Here is a 25,237-nt window from a genome sequence, read left to right as displayed (position 1 = left end):
CGCTCTTTTATATAGCCATTGTCCTTTTGAGTCACCCGTGCGTCGTCACGATAAGTTTTAACAGTTCTTCTTACACTTCACTCAAACTTAGACATAACACGTTTATATACATTTAGTAAAAATTAGATCAGACTACCACAAATCTGCGTCCGTCTTACTCGAGAAAAACAGTAAAAGTCTTTTGCGCTCAAGGCTTCATTTGTTCTCCAGCGATCAAATAGTGAAGGATCGCATATCTATCCGTACTTTTCTGTTTATATTGCCGCCCAAAGACGACGAATTACATTATTTAGAAAATTCCACCGTCGCCATGCGACGCCTCATTATACATTAATCATTATTTATAAACAAGTATTTGCCTTCTGGCTGAAAGTGTTAACTACACGTATTTGCTGTTTTAATGAAGTAAAAAAATAGCGAATATCACAAACCGTTATTCCATCCGCCATAATCGTAGGGAGTAATCAACATGTTTTAGCACTCCCGTTTCGCCCAATAGCTGGGATCATCCGGTATTTCAAACACGTAGTTATCCCCAAGCGGTCAAGTTCGATGTTTAGCTCAAATATGCTAGGTTGGCTTAAAATAGTAAACGCATTGGTCCCTTCACTTTTGACGTCCAACAAATTATTACAAATGTTAAGACAGTCGCTTTGTCTGTGCTCCTTACTGGACAACGTGTACGTCAATTTCGTTAGCCGCACCTAGTTGTTCATATAATTTTAAGTTCAGGAGTACACGTTGGTACGAGTGTCAACACACACTGTCGCGCATGCGCTCTCGAGGCTGTGGACAGTACCAGTACAACGTCCGTTGCTGCCGTACAGCGGTCGCGGAGTGGGGCCGTGGCTGTTTCCCGGGTAAGTTATTACAATGTGGCGACGTATTTCTCTATTATAGTTTTTAGTTTCTGACGTTGCCCTGTATGGACAAATCGTAGTTCCTTTTATTCTGAAGAAGGTTGGGTTGTCCCAACTGAAACCTAGGTAAATCTACGTAAACATTGCAACTGAGGCTGTTGTTAATTTCAAATTAATATTTATACAGCTTCTGACAGGGCCGCGAAATGTTGAAAATGTTATAATAACGTCATCTCCTGTTCATTACTGCTGATACATAAGCAGCTTATTTTCTGGAGTTGGGCTTTAAGAGCGTCGTTGGTGGCTGCTCCACACGCCGTGCTGGGCGGCGTGAGACACACACAGATTGTCCCTACAGCTGAAAGCAGCGTCGTGCCGTATTCGCGGTGCGCACTAAAGGCTGCCGACACAGACTGCCGCATATCGGCGGCCATATTTGTCTGCACGGCATGCAGCCCGTCTTGTTCTCTGGAGTGCGTTAGCTTTTTCACAAAAACGTGATACCTGGTTTTGGTAGTTACATTCGGACATCAGTTTGAAGAGGTACGGGCACAGACAAATTTCGAAATCACCGATACCGGCTGTGTTTTACACATAAGGACGACGTCGTTTTGAGATCTCGTGATACTAGAAGACAGGAATGTGCAGTTACCTGCTGAGCTCGGAATAGAAATGAAAGAAAACTACAGGTTCCCCTAGAAGCGTCCTTTCGTGCAAGAAATACAACTGCGTCTTTGCAAAACAAAACGTAAGCTAATCCTACCGCTTATGAAGAAGAGAGCATACTTTTAAAGTGGGCCAAGCCATAGCTCCAGTCTCGTATTTACGCCGTGACAACAGTATTGTGGGAAATCGTAACCCATTAGTCTCCGTCAATGCACGATAATTCCAATTGCATATTCCAGTGTACTCAACGAGATTCTAAATCGAAATACAGTGATACGTAGTTCTGAAATAAATTCAACTCCATGTTTGCAGTGTACGTGTTAATTCCATCTCCGGATCACACTTCAGCGCCCTTGAGAGATGCAGACACACTCTTCTCACGATTACAGCTGTGGTAAACATTACCAAATGGTTTCGCGTTTTACGAACCCGGATTGACGTGAGCTGTGGAAGTTTGTGCGGCATTCGGGTTAGAGTTCAGAACCGGCCCAAATTTTCGTGTTTCGCAAACAGCGGCCGTGTGTCCGGCTTCGCGAAATTTGAATACATTACCCAATAAATGTAAAACTGTTTCCCATCTACACGAACCTACCGTTATATATAGGGATATGTTTGTCAAGCCCTAACAACTTGTATATCGGAAAAAAAATCAGAATAAATGGCGATTTCGTAAGTTTTTCGTTACTGTCAGATGTTACGCTTGCACATGTTCTGTATAAAGGAGATAACCTAAAGTGAATCGTTACCACTGCCTGGTTGCTTGTACTGTTGTAAAACTTGCTGATACTTTAGTTTTGTGAAGCACGATGGATGAAGCTTGCGTATCTACACATGTTGAAATTTGTGCCGTAAGGCGTGGGCGGATACCTCAGCTGGCAATAGTGAAGCTTCCACGTTGGCAACCTCATGTGGGGCGTAAACGTCGCAACAGCCAGAATACGCGGGTGTGGTTGACGCGTCGCTGATAGGCGCGGAGGCAAATACTCCGGCTGAAAGGCTGAAACACTGAGGAGACACACAGCCACTGCGAGAGAGAGAGAGAGAGAGAGAGAGAGAGAGAGCGGTCTGCCACCGGGGAGCGGCCAGCCCAGGCTCCACAGAGGCCGGGACTTCCCCGGGCAGCTGGCGCAGTGCGGCCACACCCGCGGAAAAAAAGTACCTGTTGCTGTGTGGGAGAGGAGTGTGCGGCAGCGAGGCTGACGTGGCGACGGAGCGCAGAATGGCCTTCCTGCCCCAAGTACCCTCCGCCACACACCGTAAAGTGGCCGGAGGTAGCTGTTCTTTTTATTTTTGGATCGCACTCCAGCTCAGGACTCATTTTGTACTGCTAGATGTAGAATGTCGTATCAGAATCAAAGTTCATCGACGAAGTATGTTCGTCATAAACGATAGTGAAATTTAGATATAGCTCTGTCATTGCTTAAAAGAGCTATTTTTGTTTCAATTAAATCTTAAGGTAGCTTTAGTAGCTTGCTAACTGTTGACTTTGCTTTAAAGTGACTTCACATTTTTTTCAGTAATTACAAAAATGGTTCAAATGGCTCTGAGCACTATGGGTCTTAACTTCTGAGGTCGTCAGTCCCCTAGAACTTAGAACTACTTAAACCTAACTAACCTAGGGACATCACGCACATCCATGCCTGAGGCGGGATTCGAACCTGCGACCGTAGTGGTGGCGCGGTTCCAGGCTGTAGCGCCTATAACCGCTTGGCAACCAGGGCCGGCTATTTCCTATTGTACTTCGACGAAACGTGAATAATTCATAGTCATACCAACAGTGTTTGTCGGTATTTTGCGTGATACTTTAAAGTCCTCCAGGAATTATGTTGAATGACGAGCTGCGTTAGCGTAATGGTGAAGGTGCTTGGCTGCTAAGCAAAAGGTTCTGAGTTCAAACCTTGTGCGGTGTTTAATGTTTTCTTTATTTAAAAACAATATCGAAGTGTCTTCATGAATTTCATTCGTTGAATGTAATTATCTGAAATTTCTAGTGGCAACTAAAATCGACCATATGGAAAGTATACGCTATGGACTTTTACCTCTGCAAACTCTTCAAAATTTCGTGCAATGGTTTACTACACTTAATGCTGCACAATAACTGCGTTGAACATCGAAACAAAATTAAGTCATTTATGGGGGGGAAAGTATCAGATGTGTTAAAATCAAATTTTTGGGCCAGATAGTTTATGTGAAATCGAATAAGTTTGTCGAAGCAGTGGGAACACCATGTGTCTGCACAGGCGAGCAGTGCAGTGATGACAAAATCGCGCACAGCGCGGAATGCGGGCAGCACGTCTCTGTAGCAGCCTTGGTGGCTTTACTTCGTGAACTGCGCGCTCCCCCCTAAACGTAAGTTTGCGAACTATACTGTACTATGGCGCTGCTTCTCTTGGTGCGTGCAACTGGCAAAGCACCAATCTTCCGCGTCTGGGCGGGCATGCGCGAGCCGCCAAGATAAAAGAATTGAACTACACCACAAATCGACACAATGAGGTTCTTGGTAAGCTATTGAGCTCTCTGGTCGCCAATTACTTGTTTAATGAGACACTCTTTCAGAATTCTTTCAGAGTAGCTGTTCCAAAAATGAATGCTAAAATTATAGTGTGTTTTGGCAAGAAGTACACTTAAACCGGTCAACAAGAGAAATGTGACTGTTACTCACAAATAGTGATGCTTCATCGAATGAGAAAAGATTAACAATTCACACAAAAATAAACCGCCAATGCTGTTGGAATTGTGATTGAATCCCATAACCCATCGTATTTTTAACACTGAGCGACTGGAATGGAAACTTAACAAAGAATTTTATTCCTTTCCTTCATCTGAGGAGTATTAAAATAATGACGAGCGTAGCCGTCGGGCAATACGAGACGCACACGCCGTATACTGGTTACTGACTTACGGCTTGCAAACGGACAAAATGCGATTCGCGAATAAAACGGTTGTTGCTGAGAAAAGTAAACAGTTGATAGGCGACACAACACATTGCTCAGTGAGCTGAGAATAATGCGCGCGACAGGAATACGGTAGCTGGCCGTGTGTGCCTTGCGAGAGGAAGAGATCACGTCGTTCGAAAGACATCGCCATGTAATTAGATCTGCCTTCATTGGCAATACAGGTCAACAAGTTAAATACATCAAATCACCACAGACTTCCACGATACTCGTACTTTCGAAAACATACCGACCACTACTTCATTTGTGTAGCCTGTTGTATAATTAGTTTATTAATGCTGATTGTGTGTGCGTGTGTGTGTGTGTGAGTATTGTCGTAATGCATGCGATCTAATGCGTAGGATTTGTGTCTAAGAATGTAGTCGCTGTCATGTTGACGCCAGCTACACTCAGCTGTGTAATGTCCCTGAGCTGTCGAAGTCATTCCTAAAGCTGAAGACAGCGTCGCGTTTTATTTCGAGGCTCGTCTAAATGCGCTCGGACCTGCAGCCACAGAACATCGCGTATCCAGTGACATACGTACTGTTCTGTGAAGTGAGTAAGCTTTATTTTGCAGTTGTTGCCGGTAGTAATACCTTGAATTCAGTATAAAGTGCGGCAAAGTAGAGACTAGTATTACAATTAAATAGCCGCCCAGAACAAGATTGTAACAGACAAAACTAATTTCCTTTTTCAGGAAGAAGGAAACATTCTGTTGCACACAGGTTTATACTGCGAAAGACAAAGTTACAATGAAACAAGTGTACTGACCTCGTTATTTGACTAACAAGCACTTGTAAGGGTCACATGTAGATTAAAAAAAGTACTTGAGAAATAATCTTGCTCTACATACCTCATCTGGTGACTTTGCCACTATTAACACCCCTTCTTTGATACTTCTGTACACTGCTGGCCATTAAAATTGCTACACCACGAAGATGACGTGCTACAGACGCGAAATTTAACAGACAGGAAGAAGATGCTGTAATATGCAAATTATAAGCTTTCCAGAGCATTCACACAAGGTTGGTGCCGATGGCGACACCTACAACGTGCTGACATGAGGAAAGTTTCCAACCGATTTCTCATCCACAAACAGCAGTTGACCGGCGTTGCCTGGCGAAACGTTGTTGTGATGCCTCATGTAAGGAGGAGAAATGCGTAACATCACGTTTCCGACTTTGATAAAGGTCGGATTGTAGCCTATCGCGATTGCGGTTTATCGTATCGCGACATTGTTGCTCGCGTTGGTAGAGATCCAATGACTGTTAGCAGAAAATGGAATCGGTGGGTTCAGGAGGGTAATACAGAACGCCGTGCTGGCTCCAAACGGCCTCGTATCACTAGCAGTCGAGGTGACAGCCATCTTATCCGCACGGCTGTAACGGGTCGTGCAGCCACGTCTCGATCCCTCAGTCAACAGATGGGGACGTCTGCAAGACAACGACCACCTGCACGAACAGTACGACGTTTGCAGCAGCATGGATTATCAGCTCGGAGATCGTGGCTGCGGTTACCTTTGACGCTGCATCCACAGAGAGGAGCGCCTGCGATGGTGTACTCAACGACGAACCTGGGTGCACGAATGGCAAAACGTCATTTTTCGGATGAATCCAGGTTCTGTTTCGGCATCACGATGGTCGCATCCATGTTTGCCGACATCGCGGTGAACGCACATTGGAAGCGTGTATTGGTCATCGCCGTACTGTCGTATCACCCGGCGTGATGGTATGGGGTGCCATTTGTTACACGTCTCGGTCACCTCGTGTTCGCATTGACGGCACCTTGAATAGTGGACGTTACATTTCAGATGTGTTATGACCAGTGGCTCTACCCTTCATTCGATCCACGCGAAACCCTACATTTCAGCAGGATACTGCACGACCCCATGTTACAGGTCCTGTACGGGCCTTTCTGGATACAGAAAATGTTCACTGCTGCCCTGGCCAGCACATTCTCCAGATATCTCACCAACTGAAAACGTCTGGTCATTGGTGGCCGAGCAACTGGCCTGTTACAATACGCCAGTCACTACTCTCGATGAACTGTGGTATCGTGTTGAAGCTGCATGGGCAGTTGTACCTGTACACACCATCCAAGCTCTGTTTGACTCAATGCCCAGGCGTATCAAGGCCCTTATTACGGCCACAGGCGGTTGTTCTGGGTACTGATTCCTCAGGAAAACATAAGCACATGTCAGTTCTAGTATAATATATTTGTCCAATGAATACCCGTTTATCATCTGCATTTCTTCTTTGTGTAGGAATTTTAATGGCCAGTAGTGTATTGTTTTCCAGCAGCCGTGAGTCGTTTACACTTCACGTAACGCCACCCACTGACACGTTGTTTACACAGTTTGCCTCTGTTCGTGTGTTCCTGACAGTGATCTTTGTAATTCCTCGATGTTGAACTTTCTGCTGTTACATCGTGCCAGCCGCAGGTGCTCGTATTTCGTTTCTTGTCAAACTGCAACATGGCTGCTAGGAAATGTCACTAGAACACGAAAAGAAAATACTTCCGGAGTTCGCTCCCACATCTGGCTATTACATCACATGTTGACATCAAGTTCAAAACAAGAAATGGGTCCGCAATTCTTTATCACCTTCAGACCGATGGAAATATGTTTGCCAAACTACAACATGGCGGACGATGCAAAGCACATGAATCGGCAGACACGCTACAGTTCCATACTCAAGAGACCAGACCTCTACAGTCATGTTGTATAGAGGTGACCGGTTTTTGAGCACTGACCGTAATAAGTGTACCGGTACTTGCTGTGTCCGCCATCTTGCGTATTGATACACCCTCGTTCTGTGCAACGCAAACTTGGTAATCTGGCGCCAACAAAAGAATTGGTAGACAGTTCCAGTATCCCTACCTTGCGCCAGTTACTGTTAATAACCTTTTTCCATGCAAAACCCAACTTCTGTAAAAATGAGGGTTGCAACCTTGTTCTGGGCGACTATTCTATGTGCTCAGTTTAATCTCAGAACGAACGATTGTGCTCGTTGTTTTGGTGATACCACAAGGCAGGGACATGCGGCTTTGACTTTTATACAGGTCATGTAGGTAGGATAGATTCAGCTTGCTATTAAGTGGCAGAACAGAAACGAGAGAGAATTACGGGTTCCCTCAGAAATGCTTTTTTACGAAACAGATGTTATTGTACGTTAAGAAGCCGAACTATGACAGTGTTGACGATGAAATAGGTAACAGTTTGGAGTACGTGCTGACTGAGTAAAATACCCTCGTATTTCTGGTCCATCCGTGCCCCAGAATGCAGCCGATGTAATACTGCAATAATTATCAATGGAGGGGGAACCCTGTCGGTTTCGGATAGTATCAAAGCGGGCTTTGGTGCCAACTAAAATACTGATCTCGACAAGATTTCTCTTGATATTGTCTTTTCACTCCTGTTGCGCTCGCGAATGGCGCGTGGGTAGGGTGATCCTCGGTAAGGCGTCTGTGTTGGCCGCAGTTTCTCGATTGTTCTCGTCGTCGTCATTTCGCTGCAAGCCTGGAAGCTTCGAGGAGACGCGCTGGCGCTGCGGAACAGCGGTTTGTGGGCGAGAAGCGGGCGTCCGCGCAGTGCAGACAACTGCGGGTCGCCAGTCCAGGGTCAGCGGGTGACGTCACGCGGCGAGGTTGGTGGAAACCGGCTGCTGCGAGCACAGCAGGGGGGGGGGGGGGGGGAGGGGGAGAGCAGCGATACTGACGTCACGGCGCAGCGAAGAACGGCCTCGGTGAACAAAGTACCCACCACCACATTCCGCAAAGTCGTCTCAGGTGTGGATCTGTAGGTGGTTACTTAGTTTCACTACATGCCCCATCACGATATTAATTTTGTGGTGCTTTAGGTTTAGATTTGATTGATACACGACAAGTGTGTTGGAAAAGAGCACTGTAACGTATTACGGTTATGCGCATGAGGGTATACAGTTACATTCATGGCGATGCATTTTGTGTGGTTCATATCGTTTGAAAGCAATGTTTGACCCTGAGTCGGAAAACATTGGGGGCGTAAAAAATGTGTAGACCACAGGAAGTTTTCAGGCAGAAAAACGTTTCCTTCAGCCTGTTAAAATGATACAGAAGTTGACACGTTGGCGTAATTAATTGGACAACAGTAATTGTATAAATTTTGCGTTCCGGTATAGATATCGTAAAAGTTGATTGCCGATTGGCGCGGACACACACACATACACATTAGAGTGGTCCTACAAGGGTTTAGTTTTTACCGACTGAGCTGCGGAGCCATGGAAACGGACTGAGGTGGCGGTGTAGGCCGGGAGATTTGCACCCGGGGTTGCTCGGCCGGTAGGAGAAAGCCGTCCCGTTTCACGCGACTCGGCCGATCTGCTCGGCGGTGGAGATGAGCTGAAGTTATGGGGGCGGCGCAAACACCCAGACTCCGAGATAAGGAATTAGCGACTCTGTCGGGAATCGAACCTGGGACGCTAACCACAGACTGCGGACACTGCTACACCGACCGCGAACAAGAGTCGCTGTAGGATGTGCTGTGTGGGACGCTCCTGGCCTCTTCCCTGCTAGACGGGGTCAGGTCAGATAAGGTGAGGAACTCGAAGTCTCCAGGGGGTGCGGACCTTACACTGTACGCGTCGTCTACGAAGGCAGTGCCCCAAATTTCAAACCGGAAGGGGGTGAAAAGGGGAATGAAGGATATTCTGAAAACAGGAATCTGCTTTCTTAGTCAGAAAAAAATAGAAAAATACATATTTCTGTTTTGCTGAAAATGCAGCCCCGAAGGGAATCAGGTTGTTGTTGTTGTGGTCTTCAGTCCTGAGACTGGTTTGATGCAGCTCTCGATGCTACCCTATCCTGTGCAAGCTTCATCTCCCAGTACTTACTGCAACCCACATCCTTCTGAATCTGCTTAGTGTATTCATCTCTTGGTCTCCCTCTACCATTTTTACCCTCCACACTGCCCTCCAGTACTAAATTGGTGATCCCTTGATGCCTCAGAACATGTCCTACCAACCGATCCCTTCTTCTAGTCAAGTTGTGCCACAAACTCCTCTTCTCCCCAATTCTATTCAATACCTCCTCATTAGTTATGTGATCTACCCATCTAATCTTCAGCATTCTTCTGTAGTACCACATTTCGAAAGTTTCTATTCTCTTCTTGTCTATTTACCGCCCACGTTTCACTTCCATACGTGGCTACACTCCATACAAATACTTTCAGAAACGACTTCCTGACACTTAAATCTATACTCGATGTTAACAAATTTCTCTTCTTCAGTAACGCTTTCCTTGCTATTGCTAGTCTACATTTTATATCCTCTCTACTTCGTCCATCATCAGGTATTCTGCTCCCAAATAGCAAAACTCCTTTACTACTTTAAGTATCTCATTTCCGAATCTAATTCCCTCAGCATCACCCGACTTAATTCGATTGTATTCCGTTATCCTCCTTCCGCTTCTGTTGATGTTCAACTTACATTCTCCTCTCCAGACACTGTCCATTCCGTTAAACTGCTCTTCCAAGTCCTTTGCTGTCTCTGACAGAATTACAGTGTCATCGGCGAACCTCACAGTTTTTATTTCTTCTCCATGGATATTAATGCCTACGCCGAACTTTTCTTTTGTTTCCTTTACTGCTTGGTCAATATACAGATAGAATAGCATCAGGGAGAGGCTACAACCTGTCTCACTCCCTTCCCAACTACTGCTTCCCTTTCATGACCCTCGACTCTTACAACTGCCATCTGCTTTCTATACAAATTGTAAATAGCCTTTCGCTCCCCGTATTTTACTCATGCCACCTTCAGAATTTGAAAGAGTATTCCACTCAACATTGTCAAAAGCTTTCTCTAAATCTACAAATGCTAGAAACGTAGGTTTGCCTTTCCTTAATCTTTGTTCTAAGATTAGTCAGAGGGTCAGTATTGCCTCACGTATTCCAACATTTCTACGGAATCCAAACTGATCTTCCCCGAGGTCGGTTCTACCAGTGTTTCCATTCGTCTGTAAATAATTCTCGTTAGTATTTTGCAGCTGTGACTTATTAAACTGATAGTTCGGTAATTTTCACATCTGTCAACTCCTGCTTTCTTTGGGATTGGAATTATTATATTCTTCTTGAAGTGTGAGGGAATTTCGCCTGTTTCATACATCTTGCTCACCAGATGGTAGAGTTTTGTCCGGAATGGCTCTCCCAAGGCTGTCATTAGTTCTAATGGAATGTTGTCTACTCCCAGGGCCTTGTTTTACAGTGCTCTGTCAAACTCTTCACGCAGTATCATATCCCCCATTTCAGCTTCATCTACATCCTCTTCCATTTCCATAATATTTTCCTCCAGAACATCGCCCCTGTATAGACCCTCTATATACTCCTTCCATCTTTCTGCTTTCCCTTCTTTGCTTAGAACTGGTTTTCCATCTGAGCTCTTGATATTCATACAAGTGGCTCTTTTCTCCGAAGCTCTCTTTAATTTTCTTGTTGGCAGTATCTATCTTACCCTAGTGAGATAAGCCTCTACATCCTTAAATTTGTCCTCTAGGCATCCCTGCTTAACCATTTTGCGCTTCCTGTCGATCTCATTTTTGAGACGTTTGTATTCCTTTTTGCCTGCTTCATTTACTGCATTTTTATATTTTCTCCTTTCATCAATCAAATTCAGTATCTCTTCTGTTACCCACGGATTTCTACTAGACCTCGTCTTTTTACCTACTTGATCCTCTGCTGCCTTCACTACTTCATCCCTCAGAGCTACCCATTCTTCTTCTACTGTATTTATTTCCCCCATTCTTGTCAATTGTTCCCTTATGCTCTCCCTGAAACTCTGTACAACCTCTGGTTCTTTCAGTTTATCCAGGTCCCATCTCCTTAAATTCCCACCCTTTTGCAGTTTCTTCAGTTTTAATCTACAGTTCATAACCAATAGATTGAGATCAGAGTCCACATGTGCCCCTGGAAATGTCTTACAATTTGAAGCCTGGTTCCTAAATCTCTGTCTTACCATTATATAATCTTTCAGAAACCTTTTAGTATCTCCAGGGTTCTTCCATGTATACAGCGTTCTTTCATGATTCCTGAACCAAGTGTTAGCTATGTTTAAGTTATGCTCTGTGCAAAATTCTACCAGACGGATTCCTCTTTAATTTCTTACCCCCAATCCATATTCACCCGCTATGTTTCCTTCTCTCTTTTCCTACTCTCGAATTCCAGTCACCCATGACTATTAAATTTTCGTCTCCCTGCACTAGCTGAATAATTTCTTTTGATCTCATCATACAATTGATCAATTTCGTCATCATGTGCAGAGCTAGTAGGCATGGACTTCGTGTCTATCTTGGCCACAATAATGCGTCCACTATGCTGTTTGTAGTATTCTACAAACACTCCTTTTTTTATTCATTATTAAACCTACTCCTGCATTACCCCTATTTGATTTTGTATTCATAACCCAGTATTCACCTGACCAAAAGTCTTGTTCCTCCTGCCACCAAACTTCACGGATTCCCACTATATCTTTAACCTATCCATTTCCCTTTTTAAATGTTCTAACCTACCTGCCCGATTAAGGGATCTGACATTCTACGCTCCGATCCGTAGAAGAACGCCAGTTTTCTTTCTCCTGATAACGCCGTCCTCTCGAGTCGTTCCCTCCCGGAGATCCGAATGGGGTGCTATTGTACCTCCGGAATATTTTACCCAAGAGGACGCCATCATTTACCCATACAGTATAGCTGCATGCCCTCGGGACAAATTACAGCTGTTGTTTCCCTTGCTTTCAGCCGTTCACAGTACCACAACAACATGGCCGTTTTGGTTAGCGTCATAAGGCCAGATCAGTCAATCATCCAGACTGTTGCCCCTGCAACTACTGAAAAGGCTGCTGCCCCTCTTCAGGAACCACACGTTTGTCTGGCCTCTCAACAGATACCCCTCCATTGTGGTTGCACCTACGGTACGGCTATCTGTATCGCTGAGGCACGCAAGCCTCCCCACCAACGGCAAGGTCAATGGTTCATGGGGGAGGGGGGGGGAGAACTCGGGATAGAGACTAGATATAGCTAGGTGTTTTAGATACAAGTTATGTGTCAAATGGGGCCACGCATTGCTACTAATGGCCGTAACTGTGAACGTCATTTGGTGGTTAAAGTGATTTTTTAAAATGAAATCCTAATATTGGAGTTAGGATTAGAAACATTTAACGTGGAAAATGATAAATTATTGGTCATGGCAATGTTCAGTGCAGGTCGAACAAGCAAATAAGTCTTCAGATCTAGCATGGATTAACTCTGAATATAGGAGGGATACAGCAGAACACAATGTTAGATACAAACCAGAAGAGGTGTCCTGAGGGAAGACAGGCGAGGGACTCGCTCAGCGACTTGCAAACCAGTGATCTCAGGTTTATTTATACATGTTCTGTCTCCCAAACGTCCAAATCACATTTATACTTGATGATACATTTATTATTTCCAATAAACACATTAACTGAAACATAAAGGCCAAGTCTCTTCTCGGTTTTCAATATCCATCGTCACTAATTGGAATTTCCATGAAACAAAACACAACTTGAGAATGATCTATAATTATCTTTAATACCTTCATTATAGGCAATGATACATGATTCTTTATGCGCCTTCCAGTTTGTATCTAACATTGAATTTTGCTGCATCTTTCGTATTGTGAATTAATCCATACTAGAACGAAAAACATGATTATTTTATCTTCATTGAACCTAGCCACGACCTTGAATTATGTGCCATTTCATTCCTCAGACCCTGCAAAACACTTAAATAACCAAAACACGATGAAATAATTATTTTCCAAACTACTTTTTATTTGAAACTTCCTGGCAGATTAAAACTGTGTGCCCGACCGAGACTCAAACTCGGGACCTTTGCCTTTCGCGGGCAAGTACTCTACCAACTGAGCTACCGAAGCACGACTCACGCCCGGTACTCACAGCTTTACTTCTGCCTACTTTTTATTTAGTCAGAAATCTGTGGTAATGAAACGAAAGAAAATTCCAGACAATTAGATCTTATGGACCTGTACTTCTGGTTGTAGTTTCAATTGATGCTATAGATGAATCCATCAGTCGTCCCTTAGCTAAAAATTTATATCTCCGAAAGTACTGAAGTTATTCACTGGAAATCAGCTGTGCCAGCGTGAGAACCAAAATTCTGCTCTCCTCCCAGCTCCGTGGTAAGCTACGCTTTCGATGTAAGATGACAATTCGTAATAATAGCTACATTGAAAACCCAGAGTGTGGTTGAAAAAGTGTTGATATAGCTGACATGGCCAGTTTCATCTGGTTGTTTCATTCAACTGATAAAACTGACAGAGTGAGTAAACAGTTGACCAGCCACTCACGTCTTGCTGCATCAGTGACCTGCCGTCATCCGTGTACTGCTTGCCGTAGAGTGCATCCTTCGTTGGACCAAACAGACGGAAGTCGGAAGGTGCGAGATGCGGGTTGTTCAGCTCTGAGTGATCCACCGGTCACCTTGAATGAGAGCACGTCCCCACATCGCAGGAGTCACAGCCGTCTGCAGCTGACCGACACGCGGAGGTCGGCCAGATATGCACAGCCTTGCTGCGACGATGGCGCTGCTAGGCCAGGCGTTGATCACCAGTAAGCCCTTCTGACGATGACAGACACCTCGCACTACGACTCGCGGTGCTTCTGTTCACTGCCAAATCGCCTCAGACATTCTGCAAGCGGGTATGAACATCTCCGATGCTCTGGTTTTCATCCGAAAGAAACTCGGTGACCGCTCTCAGCTTGGGTCGCACCTCCTTTACGGACGCCATTTTGGAGGCTACATACGGTGCTGCCAACTGATGGAATTCCATGAAGCTGAAGCTGTAGGGGCTGAAGCGGGAATATTCCACGATGTCTCACAAATTTCTCATTTTTCCAACAGAAATTGGCCGAGAAAAATGTGTAGCGTTGCAGATCGAATGCCCCGTAGGTTTATAATTATCTCAGTTGGACGATGATTGTGCTTATGTATTGTAATCTGCGTCCTTGAACTTGATGTGGCTAGATTCTTCACAATGCCTGTCTTCGTCTCAGCATCTGGTAGCAAGAAATGCGTGTGTTTGAGACTAGCTCCTCCTTAGATTTCTCCGTGAGGTCACTGGAAATTTGTTTAATATCGTTCTCGGCCGTTCTTATTGCTATCTGAGCTGCACAGTGAAGTCGCTACCACAGCCAGGACAGACACACAGCCAAACCAGTTACAGAAGTACTGGCCTGCACGTCAACTGGTTCCGAAAATGACGAAGAGATTAAGGAAATGCATTTTGAGAGAAAAGAAATTGGTCAGATCGTTAAGCGAGATGAAAACTTGTGATGTGGCACTCGAAATCGATAGTCGGAATACGAAGTGGAAGAAAAGTTTGGGGAGAAAAGAACTGAAGTAAGGGAATGAAAGGGGAAGCTGTCTGGCAGAATTTTGCACAGAGCATAATTTAACCACTAACAGTTGGTTTGAATGATGAAAGACAATTGTGTACATGTCAGGAGTCAGAATGCATCTCACTATTTGAGACATACTATATAGTCCTAATATTTACTATTACTTAACAAATAAAAGTGTGCTCGGATGGAACCCTGCTTCAGCTGGAAATTTATTTCCTGAACCAGAGATTACGAGTTGCAATTTTCATTTCAATCAACGACGTGGAAAGAAGTCCCCCTCTTAAGAAAAATGAAGAAAGACATTGTTATCTAACAAACTATACAGAGTACGATATATTGTCTTAGAAATATTGGATCATGGTTGGCTGTCTATTCAGAAAATACTGTCTGAAAAACTAGTTTCGTCGATTATTTGCGTATTTCTGGACCAGTTGGTTGATAAAGACCAGATGCCATCAGACACGTGGAATCACAGTGGAAGGCCCCATCACATCAAAAACGCCTCTGAGGGGTGGAAGAAAGTGATACACTAATATCAAAAGCTGTCAAATGTTTTCTCATTAATAAAAAACCTTCGAGAGGGCGTCGAGTGCTTTCGCTGATTAATTTCTAATTTGGATGGAAAAAGAATAAAGAAGTCTGCAATTCATACTAATGAGACGACTGTAAAGATTCCAAATTGATGGCAACGTGAAATCGTTTCTGACTTGTGTGACCCACACACGGAAATTACACTGTAGAAGAAAACATCGCCACCACTGGAAGTTATACGAGGGCAGTTCAATAAGTAATGCAACACATTTTTTATCTCGGCCAATTTTGGTTGAAAGAACCGGAAATTTTCCCGCTCGTCTCGTATAGTTCCATTGACTTCAGACAAGTGGCAGCGCTGTATGGAGCTGTTAAAATGGCGTCTGTAACGGATGTGCGTTGCAAACAACGGGCAGTGATCGAGTTTCTTTTGGCGGAAAACCAGGGCATCTCAGATATTCATAGGCGCTTGCAGAATGTCTACGGTGATCTGGCAGTGGACAAAAGCACGGTGAGTCGTTGGGCAAAGCGTGTGTCATCATCGCCGCAAGGTCAAGCAAGACTGTCTGATCTCCCGCGTGGGGGCCGGCCGTGCACAGCTGTGACTCGTGCAATGGCGGAGCGTGCGAACACACTCGTTCGAGATGATCGACGGATCACCATCAAACAACTCAGTGCTCAACTTGACATCTCTGTTGGTAGTGCTGTCACAATTGTTCACCAGTTGGGATATTCAAAGGTTTGTTCCCGCTGGGTCCCTCGTTGTCTAACCGAACACCATAAAGAGCAAAGGAGAACCATCTGTGCGGAATTGCTTGCTCGTCATGTGGCTGAGGGTGACAATTTCTTGTCAAAGATTGTTACAGGCGATGAAACACGGGTTCATCACTTCGAACCTGAAACAAAACGGCAATCAATGGAGTGACGCCACACCCACTCCCCTACCAAGAAAAAGTTTAAAGCCATACCCTCAGCCGGTAAAGTCATGGTTACAGTCTTCTGGGACGCTGAAGGGGTTATTCTGTTCGATGTCCTTCCCCATGGTCAAACGATCAACTCTGAAGTCTATTGTGCTACTCTTCGGAAATTGAAGAAACGACTTCAGCGTGTTCGTAGGCACAAAAATCTGAACGAACTTCTTCTTCATGACAACGAAAGACCTCACACAAGTCTTTGCACCCGAGAGGAGCTCACAAAACTTCAGTGGACTGTTCTTCCTCATGCACCCTACAGCCCCGATGGCGCACCGTCGGATTTCCGTATGTTTGGCCCAATGAAGGACGCAATCCGTGGGAGGCACTACGCGGATAAAGAAGAAGTTATTGATGCAGTACGACGTTGGCTCCGACATCGACCAGTGGAATGGTACCGTGCAGGCATACAGGCCCTCATTTCAAGGTGGCGTAAGGCCGTAGTATTGATTGGAGATTACGTTGAAAAATAGTGTTGTGTAGCTAAAAGATTGGGGAATAACCTGGTGTATTTCAATGCTGAATAAAACAACCCCTGTTTCAGAAAAAAAGTGTGTTGCATTACTTATTGAACTGCCCTCGTACAAATATTGAAAAGTAGTTTAATGCACGTCGTACTCATTGGAAAGCTTGTAAACAACTTTAATGATGGACGAAATGAGACCACTTCCTCATGGATTTCCTGGGAAACGACACACAGACAGCTAAATACCTGTTGCAATTTGTGGAACATCCGGTAATGAAGACCGGTAGGGCTACCTTAAAGGTCATGCCTCTCCTAGGGCACCACCACGACACTCCTATTGAGACTCCATGAAGAAAAACCAGTGTGGGCGGACAGCAAACAGAAAACCGGTGCAGAAGACACAAATGACAAGCAGCCACATCCACTGATTCACCCTCTGTCTGAAGACCTGCTGCGGACCACTGCACGGTGTGTGGTCGAACCACTGTCCTCCCGAATGTGAGCCCAGAGTGTCTCACCGCCGCGCCCTGCATATCCAGTCCACTACTTGCATTTCACGCACGTTTCTCTGCCGGTTACATGGCGCAGACTCGCACGAAGATTGTGTCTCCAAAATATGCTGAAGGTGATCGGGACCATGGCTCTCTGTCTACTAATAATTCAGACACGATCCCGCTCAGTATCTTGGCAAATTTGTGATTACCTAGAAAACCGTTTGAGTGAAAGAATCTGCGAAAGCTCAGTGTAAACTACAGTCGCATTGAGTGTGTCACAATAAAGTAGAATACTACACCACTGATCTCGGGATACATTAAAGATTTACCACTTCGTTTATTGACATGCAGCACCACTTGGATGTAGGAAAATACGGTAACAATACCTGTAAACAACAGTGAAAAGTCGTTCACTGTGCGATTACAACGCCAGTGTCAAAAGTTTTGAGCCTATAACATTGAGTGCATATAAAACGACAAAGCAATATAAAACGGAAAAAAAGTGCACAATTAACTAACGAGGGATGAGAAAGGAAGACTCGGGTTGGTCGGGTGGCTTCCAGAAGCCTGCAGTGTACGTGTTGGCCTGCGACCCTGCGCTGACCTCCGGCGCTACGCTCTGTACAGCACTGCCTCGGCGTCTCCATCCACGTCGAGCTGGCGTGACAGAAGCCTTGGGACGAATTCTCAGGCGCTCTCCTGGCACTGTAACGGCCCGGCAGACGTCTTACGCTGGTGGAATGGAGGTGCTAAGTCGGCACGTTTCGAAAAAAGTGGATGCCGTTCTCGCGAAACCCACTTGTCTGAATTTAGGAAACCAGTTTACACTGTAGGGTGTGGAACTATTTCACTGAGTCCATCGTTTGCCCCCTCATACGACCAGCAGAGTCAAAAGTGTTGTCGGAGCTGTGATGGAGCTTACTTTGGTTTAGCCATGACGTATCTGTCATCTAATAAGTATCTGAACGTTCTGTGGTGCAAAGATGCTATACAAACACGTCCACGGCAAAAGGAGATATAAATATATATTTCTGCGAAAGTTCCACAACACACGTCCTGGAAGTGGAGGCACCGAGTTTAATTCCTAAACTGCTCAACCTGGAAATACCTGGGTACACCATAGCTTGCAACATTCGGATAAAATGGCGACATGATGTATTATTGTATTATGCAGCATTGTTTACGACGGAGGTGGGCGCTGAATCTTTTTCTTAAGAAAGAAGACACAGATATCAATGTGTTAAAAGGAGAGTTAAACTTACTAATGAATTTAGACTCTTACAGTGGTTCAGAACGGTTCAAATGGCTCTGAGCACTATAGGACTTAACATCGGAGGTCATCAGTCTAATAGAACCTAGAACTACTTAAACCTAACTAATCTAAGGACGTCACACACATCCATACCCGAGGCAGGATTCGAACCTGCGACCGTAGCAGGCGCGCGGTTCCAGATTGAAGCGCCTAGAACCACTCGGTCGAGCCGGCCAGTAAAGTTTAATCGTGCCTAACCTGAGACATTCACCGAGGAAACCGATTTCTGCATTACATGTACATTGCTTCTGATGAGGTGTTACGGATCTGTGGAACCTGAGATAAGGAGGAAGAAAATTTTTCTCAGAGGTGCCACGAGCTTGGATTTAAATATAAGTCCTGTAACTTTAGGGCTGAAAGAAGTTTGTTGCTTTGCCAATTTTTTTGCTATGACATAAATAAACCATCTTTTGACTGAGAACGATAACATTTTTAGAAGGTGAAAGCAGTCTATCGTAGCACTGCGCTGGTAGTTACAAACCTTAGGTGATCACGAAGCAGTACGGACCCTTGTCATTTGAAGGAAACTGGTGACGTTGCAATCGATTTAGGGTGTACAACACTTTAACAGCTGTTGTTTCATACAGGTATGCATGCGCCTCGTACAAGTGTTGAGGGTGCAGTGTGAGGGCTGCTCAGTGGCACTGTGTTTCAGGACCACCCACCATGTCGGCAGTTACGGAGGTTCAGAACAACACAACCGAGGCCCTGGCCGCCCTGCTAGACGGGGGTGAAGACTCCCTGGTGATGTTGGTGGCGGGCGAGACGAGGGTGGCGGCTCACAGGGCCGTGTTGGCAGCTGCGAGCCCAGTGTTCGAAGCGATGCTCGCGCACGACATGCTGGAGGCCAGCTGCGGCCAGGTGAGCATCGACGACGTGGAGGGCCCGGTGCTGAGGCTCCTGGTGGCCTACACGTATACCCTGCAGGCCCCCCAGCTGCCCGACACGGCCGCCCAGCTGCTCTCGGCGGCCGACAAATACGGCTTGTCGGCCCTGAAGGCTGCCTGCGAGCGGCAGCTGATCTCGCAGTTGGCCGTCGAGACCGCAGCGGCGACGGCCGTCAGGGCAGTGAGGCACTCGTGCCCGGACGCCACCAGGGCTGCCGTCGCCTTCATAAACAACCACCCGCAGGTGATGGCCACGCAGGGCTGGGCGGACGCTGTGCTCGAGTGTCCACAAGAAGTCAACGAAGTCATCCGTCAACTCCGTGAGCCACCAGCAGAAGCCAGGTAAGCACGATCCCTTTAGGCAGCGCTAGTGTGAATTTGACGTCGTCCTTGCTTTGTTCGTCATGGGTTTCTTTGCTGCCTAAGTTGCATAGAACCTTAACGTCATCTACTTACTGATCGTCAGTCACGATGCTAAGTCTCTCGCTGTTTTCACTTCTACTGCTTCTTATCAATTTCGCCTTTCTTTGATTTACTCTGATTCCATATTCTGTACTCATTACACTGTTCATTCCATTCAGCAAACCCTGTAATTCTTCTTCACTGTCACCGAGAGAATCAGTCATCAGCAAATCTTATATCATTTCACCATGACTTTTAATTCCACTTCAATCTTTCCATTATTTCCGTCATCGCTTCCTCGGTATATAGATTGAACAGTAGAGGCGAAAGATTACATCTCTGTCTGACACCCTTTCTAACCCGAGTGCTTCGTTCTTGATCTTCAACTTTTATTTTACCTTCTTGCCTCTTGTACATATTGCAAATTACTCGACTTCTCCTCTGGCTTACCCGTATTTTTCTCAGAATTTCAAACATCTTGCAACATTTGATATTGCCCAACGCTTTTGCCAGGACCACAAATCCTATGAACGTTACGGAACTTCAATTTTCTTTTCCATTCTCCTGTGTGTTATCCTTCTTAGCAACTGGGATGCTTGAGCTGTTAAGCTGATTGTGCGATAATTCTCACGCTTCTCTGCTGTTGCAGTCTCCCAAATCGTGATGATTATATTTCTCTCAAAGTCAGATTGTATATTGCTAGACTCATACATTCTACACAACAGTGAGAATAGACCTTTTGCCACCTCCTCCAATGATTTTAGAACTTCTGATTGAATGTTGTCTATACCTTATGCCTTCTTTGGTCTTAAATTTTCCAAAGCACTTTTAAAATCTGATTCTAATCACCAATATTTTCCATACCGACTCCTGCTTGTTCTTCTGTCACGCCATCGGACAAGTTGTTCCAATCAGAGAGGCCTTCAGTGTACTCTTTCCAACTATCTGATCTCGCCTCTGTATTTAACACTGGAATTCCCATTGTGCTCTTAATGTTACCACGCTTGCTTTTAATTCACTGGAAGAGTGCTTTGACTTTTATATATGCTGCGTCAGTCGTCCCAAGAATCATTTCTTCTTTGATTTCTTCACATTTTTCGTGCAGCCATTTCACCTTAGCTTCTCTGCACTTCCTATTCATTACATCCTTAAGTGACATATTTTTCTATTACTGAATTTTCCTGAATATTTTTGAATTTCTTTCGTTGATTGATCAACTGAAAGATTTCTTATATTTTCCATGGTTTCTTCGCAGTTAGCTTCTTTGTACCTACATTTTTCTTTACAACTTCTGTTACTGTCGTTGTTAAAGATACCCATTCCTTTTCAACTGAACTACCTATTGAGCTGCTTATTATTGCAGTATCTGTAGCCTCAGAGAACATAAATCTCATCTCTTCTTTCCTTAGTACTACTGTATTCCACTTCTCTGTACATCGATTGCTCCTGACGAGTCTCGTAAAATTCAGCCTACTCTTCATCACTGCTAAATTGTTATGAGTCTATATCTACTCCTGGGTATGCTTTACAGTCCAGTATCTGATTTCAAAATGTTTGCCTGACAATAATATAGTGTGACTTTAAACCTCCCATATTTCAGTCCTTCTCCAAGTATACCCCCTCGTCTAGTGATTCTTGAATAGACTATACCAGCTATTACTAGGATAAATTTACTGTAGAGCTTAACTAGCCTTTCTTCTCTCCTATTCCTATGATCAAGTACATATTCTCGTGTAACCCTTTCTTCTACTCCTTCCCCCTACGATTGCGTTTCAATCCCTCCATGACTATTACATAGTACCAAATTACCTGTTCAGTATCCTCATACTTTTTCTCTCTCTTCACCTTCAACGTGCGACGTCATCATGTATAGCTGAACTATGCATGTTGTTGGTTTGCTTTCGATTCTCACGAGAAAATATCTGTACTCGCTTTCTGCCCTGCCTTTCTATTGATACTGAATCCTACTGCTGTTGCTACTACCCTATTCTCATGTGACCAGAAATTCTTTTCTTTCCTTTCCACGTCACTGACACCCACTACAGCTAGATACGTCCTCAGCATTTCCCTTTCCTTATTTTCTACCTTCCCAACCATATACAAATTCCTTACTTTCCACATCACGATTCAAACGTTATCTTTTGTTGGTTACTCAACCCTTTTCCCATGGTCACCTCCCCGTTGTGCCTCCTCGCCTGGAGATTTGAATGGGGGACTAGTCTTTTGCCAATGGAGAGACCATTATGGCTCTTATTGAATCACATGCCACATGTCATGTTGATGCACGTTATGCATATTTACACAGTGGTTGACATTGCCTTCTGTGTCCTCATGTTGTTGATCATTGCCAATTTTTCCTCATTTAGGAGCAGTTTCCAGCCTCAAGGGAAAGAGAGTGCCCTGAACCTCTGTCGGCCCCTCCGCCCTCTTTGGAAAGGCTGTTGGCTGAAAGAGGGTGACACCTTATGCTGGAAGTCTTCAGACACCAATGCTGATGATTCTTATTCAAAATTCAAGTGACGGTGAGGTTCAAACCTGGGACTGAGGATTTTGCTGATTACTAAAAAAGACGCTACCCCTAAGTGACTGGCCCCAAAGAGCAGGGTATGACTCCCTGAGATATCCAGTAAAGCAGGAGCTATGGACACTGGGGCTATTCATGCACACTGGGGCCAAACAAGAAGAGAATAATGCAGCCAGCACAATAATATTGTCACACTTAATGCTGTGCCTTACCATCACATTTCCTTCTCGTCTCTGTTCAGCTATCGCCCTGAATATTTTCCGTGCATTCCCTTTTACAAAGCAGACACGAAATCTCTGCGCCCCCCCCCCCCCGTCTTGTTCGAAGTTCCCTGTGGTGTTACCAGAGGTCGTCCACGGAATCCTATGAGGTTTCCTGCTACTGGTATACAGCAGATTATATTCGCTGTCCACCTACAGGTGTACGACGTATCTCCCACAGTGTCAGTATAGATGTGACGTTTTCATCCAGCTATCATTTGTTGCCTCTGTCTTTTGGATACATATGCTCCATACAAGTCTATTTTGTTTCCTTTTCAATTAAAAAAAAATCCATATTCAATAAACTACATGTTACTTCACAAGTTGTAAACGTTGTCCTTAATACAAAATTGCATACACTTCGTAACCCATTTTTGTCTTTTAATGGTGGACTCTACTGCAAACTGCTCAACACGAAAATTGTTGTTTAAGAAACACATCACCACTGCTGTCTTTTTCAATGAATCGAATTGTGGAGACATTACATGCATATATACAGTTCTATTTGCTTTACTCAAATGCAGATTTTTGAATATACTCTCGATAACTTTTATAGCATAGCTCTTGTAATTCTTGTCCATCTTCTTCATTCCCTCGGGCTTCACATCAGAGTGAAGGCATATCCATGACCATATAGTTTAAACAGTAAGTTGATACCCCAACTTATCAGTTTGTTTCTCTCTCTCTCTCTCTCTCTCTCTCTCTCTCTCTCTCTCTAAGTAGCAGCCAGTTCACTTTAACTGCTTCTAAATTCTGACTGATAGTTGTTCTGTTAGGGCAGCAAAATTGTTGGCCCTTATGTTTGGGATTTGGTTTATGCTTCATTGTGAACAATTTGTTGTTTCGCATCTTAAGCTACACCAGTGGGGAATATAGCAGAAGTAGTGCAGAAAAAGACAAGTTAATTGGTGGTACAGTCACGTTATGTGAGAGGCTGGTGTTGTTGGCACTGAGTGTTCTGTTGCCCCGGTGGACAGTCCCTCAGCTGTACCGCCTGCAGTGAGCCCCTGTGTGAACACGCCCACCCACACAGTGTTTCTCCGCGCAGCTCGCCGACCGCCACAGGGGGCGGGTCCACCCCCAACTCTGACCGTCAACCCCACAGCGGCCACAGCCGGACTCCTGCTGCAGCTGCGCCTCCCACGTCTGCCCGACACACCCCTCCACCTGATGACGCAGCCGTCTCGCGCTTCCGGTGAGTTGTGTTGCCACACGTGCCCAAGTCTTACCCTCACAGTACTGCTTATTTAGGCATGATCCAGCCGATATAGTGAATAAAATAAAATACAGATTCCTTCAGTTTTTGGATAGAGGTTACAGATGCCATTAAACATTACTCCTTTCTCACTTTTTTGGCTATGATATTTTGAAGATTGAGCACATATGCAGAAGATTTCTCGTTCTCTGTATTTGCAGTGAGAATTACGTTCAGTTCAGTCACTCAACTGTAGTTACGTAGGAAGTGTCCCATTCAAATCATACCCATTCCCAAAGATTCTTTATATATTGATGTGTTGAATCTGATTTTGTTTTTAGTGACGATTGTGTGTCTTACAAATTGATTCTGAATTAAATGGGTGTGGAAACAGGATTTTTCACACAATTCCTCTCAACAAAATCTATGTGAATGGTTGTAGATATAAGTTGTTGAAGACACTGAGTAAGAAATGGCGAAAATAAGGTAAACAGAAATACAAGTAATAATGACAAAAAGTTAATATTTAGTACAGTAATGAGGATACAGCTTGTTTTGGGTATGTCTTAAAATGTAATTCGAATATTCCTTAAATGGTTCCCTGGTCAGTTACATCTGTAGTGGCTATTGGAAATCTGTGCCGCACTGTAACAGGAACCCAGATTTGCTGCTTATTGCAGGCAGTCTCCTTGAGCAGTCGGTTGCCTGAGCACACCTCCACTTCTGACTCAGCTTCTCATCGACACTTGCACTAGAGTTTATCCCGGGGGACTTCTGGGAAGAGTATCAAAAGGGAAATCTAATCGGTGGATGTTATCCTACTTCAGAGGATGTACATGAGAATCTCTGGCGGTAGTGTTTGCAAACCATGGGTAAAAAGATCATCCACAATGGCATTTCCAGTTACGCCAGCAAATGCACTCAGCTGGTCTAATGGTTGAGGTATCTGCTCTCTAGAAGTGAGAAATGCAGTGGGTGTGGCTGAGTGGAGATGCGTACAGCACTGTATGGCTCGTCACTCGTAAACAAACTCCTGTATTCGATGGATGATGAAGGTCACCAGGTGTGATGAGTAGTGGATTTGATTCACCGAGGAGAAGTTTTGCATAATTCCATGGTATAGTTAACTTTTATTTTTAGAAAAGGGCAACCGACGTGGGCAAAGATAGTTGGACCTACTGTATATATATATATATATATATATATATATATATATAAAACCAACAGCAGAGTTTCCACAATGATGATGGTGCCACTACAGCGGAGTTACTAAATACAGTTTTCCTCAATTCCTTCACGAAAAAAGGCAAAGTAACTATTCAAGAATTCG

The 25,237-nt window shown here is 44.6% G+C and overlaps 1 protein-coding gene across 2 annotated transcripts in view; it reads left to right on the top strand.

Annotated features, from left to right (window-relative positions):
- Positions 1 to 25,237, top strand: part of LOC124554112 (ankyrin-1-like) — a 78,103-nt gene that overhangs the window by 33,089 nt on the left and 19,777 nt on the right. For both annotated transcript variants that reach the window (XM_047128179.1, XM_047128178.1), the window contains exons 2-3: positions 19,295 to 19,868; positions 23,761 to 23,907. In XM_047128179.1, the coding sequence (XP_046984135.1) occupies positions 19,306 to 19,868; positions 23,761 to 23,907 (710 nt within the window). In that variant the 5' untranslated portion in view covers positions 19,295 to 19,305. The remainder of the gene's footprint in view (positions 1 to 19,294; positions 19,869 to 23,760; positions 23,908 to 25,237) is intronic.

This window comes from Schistocerca americana, chromosome 11, assembly GCF_021461395.2.
Source record: "Schistocerca americana isolate TAMUIC-IGC-003095 chromosome 11, iqSchAmer2.1, whole genome shotgun sequence".
Lineage (NCBI taxonomy): Eukaryota > Metazoa > Arthropoda > Insecta > Orthoptera > Acrididae > Schistocerca > Schistocerca americana.
This window is presented reverse-complemented; position numbering and strand designations above follow the sequence as displayed.